Here is a 12,500-nt window from a genome sequence, read left to right as displayed (position 1 = left end):
AGGACTTAGTCCCCGGGTGATGTCATCTGCAGGGTTAGCTTCTGTGGGCACATATCTCCAACTCACAGCGCCCGCCCCTAGTGTGGCCTCCAGACTGCTCATGATTGTGTGAATCTCAGACACCCGGTTACCGACGAATGCTTTGTAAGTGGAGCTCGTTTGGCGAATCCAATGTAGGACTGTGTTAGAGTCACTCCAGAAAGTTATCTTCTCTATCTTTGTAAACATTTCTTCTACCAGTGTTTGAGTTAACCGCACAGCAACTAAAGCTCCCATGAGCTCCAATCGGCAGATAGACTGTGACTTTAATAGAGCAACACGGCCTTTTCCCGCTATAAGACTACACTCTACTGTGTCGTCTATAAACGCTCGTCTTAGGTAGGCACACGCGCCATAAGCAGTCTGGCTAGCGTCGCAAAACACATGAAGTGCAGTCTCTCGTACAGGTTTCTGTTCTTGGATAAGAGCTCTCGGAATTCTCACTTCATCAAGCGTTTCTGCTTCCTTGCGCCATTCACGCCACTCTCGAAGAGCAGCTTCTTTCAACTCGTCATCCCATCCGTACTTCATACGATTTAGATTCTGCAGGATGATTTTACTTCTGATTGAGAATGGGAGGAGAAGTCCTCGCGGATCCCAAACAGAGAATGCGTGACTCAAGATTTTCCTCTTCGTCGTACCTGGATCATCCTTCAGTCCGGTAAACTGGAGCATATCTTCTTAGGCATCCCAAATGACGTCCAAAGTTCTGTCTGTTGGTAACTTATGTTCACTCAGTTCGAGGAATCGTGGAGATCTATCCTGCTCCGGGATGGTTGCCAAGACGTCTGGGTCATTTGTCAGCCACTTGTGTAGGCGGAAACCTCCACAACGCAACAACTCTGTCATCTGCTTCCTCATTTCAATAGCTTCCTCGCAAGAATCTGTTGACGGTAGACCATCATCCATGTAAAAGTGCTAGTAGACGGCTTTCACACCCAGAGCTAAATCTTCCCCATTCTCATCAGCATTTCGCCTCATGGTGTAGTTCGCTCTGGATGGCGCAGACCCTTCTCCAGACACTGTTCTCTCAAACTGGTACACGCTTGGTTCTTCTATCAGAGAGTCTCTCCATAAGAATCTCAATGCTGGCTTATCACGATCAGGGAGACGGAGCATATGGTACATTTCTTTCACATCAGCGGCCATTGCAATTCTTCCTTCGCAAAACCTGAGGAAAACTCCAAACAGAGAGGACAGAAGATCTGGTCCTGTGTAGATCTTATCGTTCAAACTTTGTCCCATGAATTTTGCTGATGCATCGTAGACTCTTCTGAGGCGATCAGGTTTTTTGGGATTAATGACAAATCTGTGTGGTAAGTACCAAGTCACTTTACTATCGCACCGTATTTCCCCTTCACTCAGTTTCTTCACATAGCCCTTCTCAACGTCATCCTGTATTGACTTTGCATATCTCTCTCTGATCTCGGGACAGCTCTCAAACTTCTTCTCTAGGGATTGTAGCCTCCTCTTTGCCATTCCGTAATTGTTGGGCAGAGATGGTTCCTCATCTCTCCACTGTAGACCTGACACATACGCATCTTCATTCACACTCTTCTTCACACTCATTCACTCTCAGGTTGTCTTTTCCATCAGTGACAATGCTCGCTTGTCCTCAATCGAACGGGTTGGATCAGCTAGCTTGACCACGCCCAAGGTTTTTATCTCTGACTGAGCCATGACCAGCTGCTTCAGCTTCTCATTTTCAACTGAACTTCTTTCATACACTTTGAACCCATTGTATGGAGATGCTACTCTTCGCTCACCAGGTAACCAATTAGGCACTTCCCATCCAAGTGGGGTCTCAACAGCATAAGGTACCCTGTCAAGTTCCGGTTGACCTGAGGGTTTCAGAATTTGTCTTGGTAGAATCAAGTCAGAGTTGTTAGTTCCAATTATGAGTTGCACTGTACCCGTGTCAGTGTCACGCAAGTCTAAGTTCTTCAGATGTTGATACTCATGCTTGATTGTTGACCACTTCAACTTCTGATCCGGACCATTCACGCTAGGAATTGTCTTCACATCTCGCAAGGAGTACTTGACTTCCTCTTTTCCGACTCGTGCGACATGGCATTTCTTGATGTGCTGGGAAGCAAACACCTTCTGCGCATTTACTCCTTGAATTTCGAGATCTACCTCTTTGCCTTGAAGCCCAAGTGAGAGCACTAAGCTTTCATCTATAAGCGTTGTGTTACAGCCTGAGTCACGCAATGCCATCACCTGCTGTTTTCCTGTTTCTCCAAAGACAACTATGGGAAGTACTTCAACCAAAGCAAGACCGCCAGTCTCACAACCTGTGTACGCTGATTGTTGATACTCCTCAAGAGGCTCCACAGCCTGACGTGGTGATGAGTCTCTACCTTCCAGGGAGACAGGAGCTGGGTTTCTCTCAACTTCTGGCACTTGTTCTGATTCACGTTTCGCTTTTGCCCGTTCAATAAATCTCAAGTCGACTTCATGTACAAGGGTATGATGACGCATGTCGCAGTTTTCAACTTTGCATCTATTCTTACTACGACATTTACGCAGACGATGACCGGGTAATAGACAACATAAGCATAGTTTGTGTTCCTTGAGAACTTTCTCCTTCTCGCTAGTCAACATTCCCTGAAATCGTTTGCACTCTTGCAAAGTGTGATTAGTTGACTGGTGAATTGGGCACTTTGTTCCACAGCTGGCGCGTAAATATTCTCCCGTGGCTCCTGCAAACAGCCCAGGTTGGGATTTGTCAGCTGGCGTACGCCTATCAACTTTAGATGTATCTGAACGCTTCCACTCTCTCTTCTCTGGCATCCACCGCTGCTTGGACTCACTAATTTTTGCCTCTTTCTCTAGCCAATTTGCAAATGAATCCCAGGTTGACAATTTCGGTTTTCCTTCAACAAACTCGGCCCATCTGCCGCAAAGGCGTGTGGGAAGTTTAGAAACAGTTGCTTCAGGGACTTGCGAGCTAAGCTCGTGAAGAAAGTTATGCTCTTTGAAAATGCCTACCAATTCAGAAACTATTTCTTGATACTGCCGGATCTGCACACTATTTTCTTTCACTATGGTCGGAAACTGATCTATACGTTTCTTCGCAGCTGATACCACTGTGTCTACACGACCAAAACGCTCCTGGAGCGCAGTCCATGCCTCCTCGTATTTATCTGAACCTGGCATGAATTTCGCTAGACATGATTTTGCACTTCCATCCACAGAATCTAACAGAAATTTAAGCTTCTCTGTTGCATCATAAACTTCCTTTTTATCCACTTCAACATTAAATGCTGCTTTGAATTTTGAGTACTCTAGTGGATTTTCATTAAACTTCTGCACGTTTGGTTTAACGATTTTCACAAAGGCTGGCAGCATTTTCTCAAACGATAGATCTATCTTTGACGTTTGCACACTAGGGTCTCCTGTGGCAGAGGTTTTCAACTCAGATTTACCTTTAGCAATAAAAGTTTCACATGTCTCTTTTTTACGGGGCTCACTAGAAACCTCTGTTACGACCTCTGGTTTGGTGGATTTAACTTCCTCCGTGTGAGGTTTTTCAACAACATTGTTTTCAGTAATTTCCAGGTCTAAGCGCGAGACCCGATCGTTCACACTGTCTTCAGGTAATTCATTTAACTCTTCCTCAATATCACCTTTATTTGACATACCTTCTTCCTGGGCGATGGCATCTTTGCACGCTTCTGTTGTTCGGCTCGCAGACACTCGATCTCATTTGCAAACGTTTGCTCGGCTATTTTTAGTTCCAGTGCTAACTTCTCAGCTCGCAATTTCTCTCTCAAAACGAAACGTTTACTTGAAGTAGTAGACTCACTTGGCGTGAACAGTCGAGGTGTTTCGCCTTCTTCTCTGTTTGAGGCACTCATCTTGGCACGACTTGAATGACTCTTCCACGATATTAAACCAGGCGGTTCGATGATAAATTTTACACACAGTTACACGCAGTTTCACGGCTGTCTTACAGCTTGACTCGGCGATTTTCCCCTTGATTTCACAATCTCCGGCTCGGTGGACCAAATGTCGCTGCTGGGCGACGATAAAACTCTGCTGGTTCATTTTGTACAACTTTATTCTCCGAATTTACATTCAGAACGTCGCTTTCTCACGCACATTTTACAAAAACTCAACTCATCACTTTTACACGTGCGGACGAGGTCCCTAGCAACGGGCTGACGTCATTGGTATCATAGCAACGCGACCGGAAATGAAAGTTCAGGAAGCGGGAGGCACAAATTCTGACTTGTTAACTCCAAATTTCCAAAACCCGAGTCATCCCATAGTTCTTTCATTATCTGCATGTACCCTTTCTTTCTTCCATTTTCCAGTCGAGGCGGATTCTCCAACTTAGCTAACATCTTTGCTTTACTCTTACAGTCCAGCAGAAAGTTATTATTATTATTATTATTATTATTATTATTATTATTATTATTATTATTATTATGGCAGTAGATACGCATGAATGCCTAAGATGACTACAGTGATTGGGCATGAGATTACGTGACCGATCGCTGGAAATCTCTTTCAAAAAAACCTAAGTAGCTCTCGAAATCTACTTAAATATTAATTAAATTTATCTAGATTAAAATAATCGAAAATTGTAAATATTATAAAAGCTAGATAATCCTTACTTTTTTTCCTTAGATTATTAATTCTAATTTCTATCCCTGATGAGTAATGTCAAAAGTGTCCCTAAGTGACTAAGTACAATAATATGAAACTCTATAACTATAAACAAAATAGGAATAGATTAAACACTATTTCAAAACTATATTAAATGTAATTGTATATCAGTTCAGTTCCGTGCTCATTGTTCGTTGTTCATCGTTCATGAGCTAGTATCTTCATACTTCTTGCAATGTTTAGGGTATTTGTTAGCGTGGCTTTCTGCATCTTTTTTAGTACTATTTTACTTCTCTCTCCGACGAGACTTTGTACGGACTGCCTTACTTCTTCCGAGTACCCGCCCAATACGTCCATTATAGTTATGCTGTGTGATTTTATAGCCTGGGTACTGTTTCTTTAACTCCAATCGCAATGGTCCGTACTTCCTTGTTTTCTCTTCTTCTTTAATTAACTACACCATTATCGATCCACGGGCAGCTCATCTCTATTACAATAACTTTCTCTTCTTTCTTGTCAATGATTCGCACTTCAATACGGTTTGCTCGTACTTCTGTCTTTTCAGAAAAAAGAGGGACATCCCACAAGGCTCTCACTTGATCATCCCCATAACTGGCTTTGGCTTGATTGGCTTGTATACCATACGTAGTGTTCCCTGAGTACTAACTTGTAGTTGGCAAGAATCTCCAAGAACAAGATTCTAAGAACATTAGTATGTCTCTCCATGTACTTTGATTGCACTATCGCACCACATCCAGCGAGGACATGTGCGACACTCTCTGGTTCTTTTGCGCGTTGCGTTGGTCCTGTCTTCCATTCATGCATCCTGCTGAAACAGGCTTCATTAAGATCATCATCTTTTCATCAGTTGACAAACAGTTTGCATTCCCACTTCTGGTCCTCAACCTCTTTCCTTAACATGTTGACTTGTGCTTGCTTAAGGGCTTTCTAGATCTGCTTGTTTCGAATCTCTTCACCTTCCACGATACAGCACACTGGGTGTGGATGGGATAACGTCAACTCCAAATTCAATTCTCTTGCATACTCTACTGCATCTTTTGCTAAGGAGTGATAGCCTTGCTCGGATGCAAAATCTCGTACGGTTGCTATCATTATTATTATTATTATTATTATTATTATTATTATTATTATTATTATTATTATTATTATTATTATTATTATTATTATTATTATTATATATGCTATTTAAAAGGTAATTTTTGTAAAATTAAAATGTTGAAACCAAACTTTTTCGGCTGTTTGCCATCATCAGGGTTAAAAATGACCGTCCGCGCGCATTCATGCATATATATCTTATGTAATTCCCGTTGGGAAAAGTTTGGAAACATAAAAAGTAACTTGTTTGTTCAGACTGGGGCGGAATTGCTGGATCATTAGCCCCTCGACGATCCTACGTTTATGGAATGTTTGTGCTGAAGAGAGAACGCGCCAACTGAAAGAATGTGATGGGTTTTCACGCAGGTGATTTGCAGGTTCAGAGGTGTGAGCGGGATTTGAATGTTCGCACTGCTAAGTTTCTCACAGTCTCGCCAATGTAATCAACACCACAAGAACAATCTCCTGGCAAACAAATCTCATGGCAAACAGCCGAAAACTTTTGGTTTCAACATTTTAATTTTACAAAAATTACCTTGTAAATGTCATATATTTTATTATTATTATTGTTATTATTATTTCGTTCATTCACACGATATGTTGTTAACGTGCTTTGTAAACTAGGCATCAAGCCACGACCTATGGCCTTAGGTGTCTAGTGTTCTTCTCAAGATTCTTGCCGTTCCCAGCAAGGAGGCTTTTTGTAGTAATAACGTGCAATCTAGTCCAATTTTCTTCAACGATGTTTTCAAATTTTTGCTGAACGTCCCTAGTGCACCAATGACAATTGGTACGACAATTACTTGTCGGCAGCTCCAGATTTTCCCAATCTCTCTTTTTAATTCTAGGTATTTTTCCATTTTCTCTTGCTCTTTTTCCAGCACTCTTGTATCAAAAGGGCACGCGATATCTATCTTATAACATGATCTTTCTATCTTATCAATTATTATTATTATTATTATTATTATTATTATTATTATTATTATTATATAATTATCATTATTATTATTATTATTATTATTATTATTATTAAGCTTTCTTTTGAGATTTTAAGGTCGGTACACATATGCGTAAGAGGTTCCAGGAAACCCTTCCACAAAATTCCACAAGGGAATTTCATTGATGACTGCCACTTAAACGCTATTAGTATTTTAGGAAATTTTTATTATATTGTAAAAAGATATCTTTTTAGATACTAGGGTGCTGAATATCTATATTTTTCTTACAGAATGTATACATTGTATTTTTTTTTTTTAAATAGCTCTTTAATGTAGATAGATTAGGTTAGTTCACTATTGTTCTTCTTCTTAAATTTGTAAACCTGAAGGATTGTTTTAGGGATTATTATTATATTATTACTATTATTATTATTATTATTATTATTATTATTATTATTATTATCATTATTATCATCATCATCATCACCATGATCATCATCATCATTAGTAGTAGTAGTAGTAGTAGTAGTAGTAGTAGTAGTGGCCTAGTGGTAGAGGTCGGTAATTGCGTTTCGACAAAGGAGAAACGCATACTATTCTTGGGGTTGCTCTCGGGCTCAGACTCGATGCTATCCTGCGTTGAGCGATTTTCGTAGGACTGGCTATGTAAAAATGCCTCGAACCCATGCGACCGTGGTGGCATTGTGACTAACGCATACCACGTACAAATGTAATTCGATCGTCCACGTTTTTCGACGTAGTGAGATTTGATTGTGTAAGTATTTCAATCGTGTGGTAGCCTGCGAACGCGACGTATTTCCAGCGGTCGTTTCTCTCCCCCGAAAAATAGGCTAATCGTGTGGAAGTTGCTCCTGTCTTCGCAGTGAGATTTTAGTGTGCAACTGGTTTTCGATCGCGTGGAAGTTGCTGTTTTGTACGCAGTGAGAATTGACTGCGCAAGTTTTTCGCTTTTGCACTTTCACAACTCATACTCGACAAGGTATTTACTGTCAACATGTTAGAGCGGTTATCAGTTACACGCGCCCCTCAACGACTTTTTTTCATATTTCGAAAGTAAAATTTAGGTGGACGTCAATCAAATGAATTTGAATTCGTTATGGAAACATTTGATTGACGTCCACCTAAATTTTTTTTTAATATGAAAAAAGGCCGTTGAGGATAGCCGCTGTAACTATGCTGTCAACATCATTTAACCGGCAAATTTTTGTCTTCAACCCACCGCGAAACCTTTGGTTTACGCAAGCATTAAACAGAAGACAAGCGAATTTATCGAACCTTTCTTTACCAGCGTTTCGCCTTGACCCGCAAGCTTGTGCTTGAAAAACTTTCACTTAGACCTTTTGGCAAACACCATTTAATCAGCGAGGTTTTGCCTTAAAACACACGCTGTGCTAAGTTTACGTCCTTGGAACCTTGGATTGGACTTGACACCTATTAGATTATAAACTACGATTATCGGACATGACCTTACATATCAGGATTGACTCTGCTTCTAAACCATTTTGTAAACCCTACGATTAATTATAAAAAACACTACACAAAACCTTTTACAAAAATAATAAGTGGTGGATAGACCACGCATAAAAAAAGATTGTTTCCTTCCCTACCATTCTGCTTTCCTTCCAAAGCGATTGTCATCTACATCTACAACTTGCCATTTATGTATTCCACCCAAACTAGCCAGTAAATTAGCGTGGGACCATGTTCCGCTCAGTGTTACCCACTCGGCTAGGTTCGCTCGACATTTTTTTTCGCTACGTTCCTTTTCACTCTATAACCCCAACTGCGGAGCCTGGTCCCAGGCTACGGGTAAAATTTACCCCAAACAGTTAAACACGCTGTTATACAAGAAACTCTCATGCGTTTTTTGGAATTTTCTGTAGGACTATGATAAAAAAAGGCATTTGGAGTTTATTAGAAACCCCGAGACCGCAGGAAAAAATCACTCAAAAGTACTAAATTAACAAATCTTGATCAAAAGCGAAAACCGCGTACAGATCAAAAACTAGTTTGCATTTTGTCAAAAACCAAAAAAGGAGGAAAAACCACGAGCCGTAACACTTTGCGTGATACCGCAGACGGCAAACAGGATACGGCAGGCTGCTGCTTATCGTAAAGTCAAGAAAATTTGGATACACTGACTTGTTTTCACGTTTGGAAAGTTGCCCGTTATCTGCAGATAACTGGCAGAGAATGAGTCGAAATCAAACACGTTTCTTTGATTTTTGATAAAACGCAAATTCAGTCCAAAATTTGCAGTTGGCTGTAAATGCAATGCTAAGTCTCTCTAAATCTCAACGCCTGTCATCAGGCAATTCTCTGTTTCCTATCAAAGTCCTAAGTTTCACACTCTCTTTCCTTTTGCTCTTAATCTTTACCCTCCTTAGGAGCCCATAACCAGTCATAAGCTCCTGCCCTCTTTTAAAACATTTCTTTTTTCAGAAAGATTATTGTATTTAAAGTTACTCATGCGCAAAATTGTTTCAAACTTGTAAAATATTGTTCAATGCCTTGTATTTTAGTATGTTGAAGATCTTGGGTTGGTAACACCTTTGTGAAAGTTGTTTTCTGTGGTATCTTTTGGTTCAACTCATTAGCTGTTTTTTTGTAGCTTTTTTTGGGCTTCTCCCCCACAATTTCTTTTCCGTTTTTCTCCTCTGTACATTCCATATTTAATCTTTTGTGTGTGGTTAAAAGTTCTCTGAAAAGACGCTTATTTCTTTTTTCTCCTCAGCTGGATTTCTCATCCTAAACAGCGGTGAAGTACTTGAGATCAACACCACTGTTCCGTCCATTGAAAAAATTAACTGTACTCAGGACTGCAATTTCAATGCATCTTTGAAAACACGAAACTGCTCATTTGGCGACCATGTTGTTGCTAGCACAACGTTCAGTGACGACATTGAGTTGAGAAACGGCTCAGCTGTTAGAGTATATGGGAAGTATGCTTTGAGTGTAACAAGTCAGAATGGCCACATTCTGATTCAAACTAACATTGATATGACTTGTGACAGATATGTACTCGATACAACATGTCTGGGTGGATTTACACAGACATCAAAGGTTGTTCAGATGTATGATGCCAAACTTTACAGAGGTAAGGATATAACAAGTTACTAGTAGTAATCGTAGATTATAGTGCCTTGGCGCCTTCGTGCCTTAGACCTGTCTCGGTTCCCATAAAGCATTTTAATCCTTTTACTCTTAGACTGAGTTATGGGGAGTTAATTTCTCACTCTAAATTACTTGTGGACGAAATCCTGTGGTGTTTTCATTGAAATAGAACTTCTGATTCTTTCTCCATTCGTTGGCAATCTTCCTTTCAGAATTCAGAGAGATCGACCGTTCCGCGAATATTTTATAATTTTTTTATCGACGTGACGAAAGATAAACAGATTACAGTCAAGTTTAGGCATCGAGTTACGCGATAAAAGATGTCAAACCATAATGTTTTTTTCTCAAAATTCCTCCGAATTGCAAAGTATCCTCTCAGAAAACAAGAACATCTGGAGGTATTAAATTTTGAGACCGAAGGTGTGATCACGCCACTTGGAATACTTATACGACAACACAACAACTGAGACGCTACAAACCTTTATTTGACATTACTACCCTTCAGAATTGCCATAAAAACCATTCAGATGTTTTCGCTTGGCTCTATAAAAGAAGCTCTCTATGTAATTTTTTTCCGCGATTGCGATTAAAATTGCCTGTTTTTCACCCTCCTGCGTGGACGCCATTTCGTCATTCGCAAGTCAGAGGATGATGTAATTTCAACCGATTTCGCTAAAAACTGGCCAGGGATTGACTAATTGCCGTATTTCGTTACTGACCATGTTTCGTGTTGATCGGAAATGCCTCCGATTTTTTCCGAATTTTACCGAATCATTCATAGGCATGCTGGATGTTATTGTGACTTTAAAAAATGGCACAAAACAAACGCTCGGAATGCTGGATGCTATTGTGACTGTGACATTTCAAGATAGCGCTGATTTGGAACCGACCGACAACCTTGGAACATGCGAAAACACAAAATATCCATTCAACCACTCAATTAGAAAACGTCTCCTTCGTTGACGCAATTTCACAGATGGATAAATGGATGTTTTCTTGTTCGTAAAAGGTGATAACTTCTTCTTCGCTCAAAGTGAAGATGCTGATGGTCATTGATATCGTCATGGTTTCGGACATGCCAGACAATATTAGTAAATCTTGTTCACGTGCGAATCCGTGCGGCCGTTAGCGTAGTTAATTAAAATATCAGTTTAATGGCTTATAGATTCTTTATCTTTGCATTTGTCAACATTTTCTATTACATTCCCGGCCTCCTTCAAGATGATGACTTTTTTAGAAGCTTTTGTATCATCTGCACTCACTCGTGATAGAACTCATCAGCACGCCAAGACAAAATTCGTATGTAGCCTCAACGTTTCAGAAGCTAGAGGCTTTCTTGTCATCTTTCGAAATTTGTTTTCTGGTGAACTCTTTCTAGTCACGCACTCGCGCTATCGATCTAAATAGATCGATTTTCTGAAAATGTCGTAAATCGTTGCGTTACTTCCGATTTACGTCAAATTTAGAACAATGAAAGTTTATACAAGTAGCCAATCACTGGCCAACTTTTATCGAAATCGGTTGCTATGACATCATTCTACGATCTTGCAAAAATTGCCTTCCATGGCCGTCCAACCCGAGGGCAACTCGAAGGGCAAAAAAACAACGAATTTTAGTCTAAACGACAAAAAAATTACACAGAAAGCTTCGTTATAGTCAAGCGAAGACGTTTGGATTGTTTTTATGGCAAACTGTAAGGGATACTCATGTGAAATAAAGGTGAGCGTCTCAAAAGTTTTGTAATGAAATTTGTCTCCACGTGGCGTTATGAAACCATGGGCCAGAAACGTCTTTCCCACCTTCCAAATTACTTCCAAAACCTACTTTTTGCGTAGAATAAGCTTTTATAATGATGTTCTTGTCTTCTGATGGAATATTTTTCAATTTGGGGACTTTTTATGAAAAAATATTTATGACCGACTGGAAGCGTCTATTGCGTGGCCCAAGGTTGCCCAAATCTGCCCCTAATTGGATTACGCTTTCATCGCCTTCGCTAAAAAAATTCGTAAAATATTTGCCGATGGATCAATTTCTCTGAAACTTGGAATGGTGATTGCTAATGAATTTAGGAAAAACTTTCCTTTGGACGGAAAACTGCTGTGTTTTGCAAAAGAATTCGACGAAGACAAAGTAAAAAATTTTCGGTTGTATTTTATGTGCTCTAGAATGTTTACATTTGACAAGCACTAGTATGCAAATTTTTACAAAAGGTATTAAATTGCAAAAAAATATCTGCTGGCAGATTGTTAAATGAACTTAATTTTAAGCGTTTATTTGGACTAAAACGATGCAATACGAAGCGAGAAATATTATTTTGAGTCCGAAGAATGAAAAAAAAAAATTCGCGGGAAAAGGAAAATTAAAGGGCACTCTGACAACAAAGGGTTAAAAAATTATTGTGTCTTCCATAAACCGTGCGGCGGTTTAGTGTCATCTGGGGTTTTCTGATGCAGCCCAAAAGATTTCGACCGCTACTATTGACAACAGCGGACGTGGATCACAGCTAAGTTTGCTAAGAATCACACAAATGTCTTCTCGCATCGGTGAATCGTTTACTGGCGACTCAGACAAGATCCTCTGGTAAACTGAATGTTTGAGTTACGTGAATTATCTTTAGGCCAAGACAGGTGCATGTGAATGGAAATGACAATAAAGAGA

At 40.0% G+C, this 12,500-nt stretch overlaps 2 protein-coding genes across 2 annotated transcripts in view; one reads left to right on the top strand and one right to left on the bottom strand.

The window, feature by feature from the left end:
• The window catches only part of LOC137998205 (uncharacterized), a 68,606-nt gene that overhangs the window by 12,921 nt on the left and 43,185 nt on the right, over window positions 1-12,500 (top strand). The window contains exon 3 of the mRNA XM_068844594.1: window positions 9,463-9,825. Coding sequence (XP_068700695.1) covers window positions 9,463-9,825 — 363 coding nt within the window. The remainder of the gene's footprint in view (window positions 1-9,462; window positions 9,826-12,500) is intronic.
• LOC137968780 (uncharacterized) lies at window positions 1,615-2,832 on the bottom strand. Its single transcript, XM_068815281.1, has one exon. The coding sequence runs from the start codon at window positions 2,830-2,832 to the stop codon at window positions 1,615-1,617; it is 1,218 nt and encodes a 405-aa protein (XP_068671382.1).

Source organism: Montipora foliosa, chromosome 1, assembly GCF_036669935.1.
Source record: "Montipora foliosa isolate CH-2021 chromosome 1, ASM3666993v2, whole genome shotgun sequence".
Classification (NCBI taxonomy): domain Eukaryota; kingdom Metazoa; phylum Cnidaria; class Anthozoa; order Scleractinia; family Acroporidae; genus Montipora; species Montipora foliosa.
Note: the sequence above shows the minus strand (reverse complement) of the source record. Positions and strands in the feature narration are given on the sequence as shown.

Coding starts and splice junctions, on each gene's coding strand:
- LOC137968780 (XM_068815281.1), bottom strand. CDS start 2,832: ATGCCAGAGAAGAGAGAGTGGAAGCGTTCAGATACATCTAAAGTTGAT.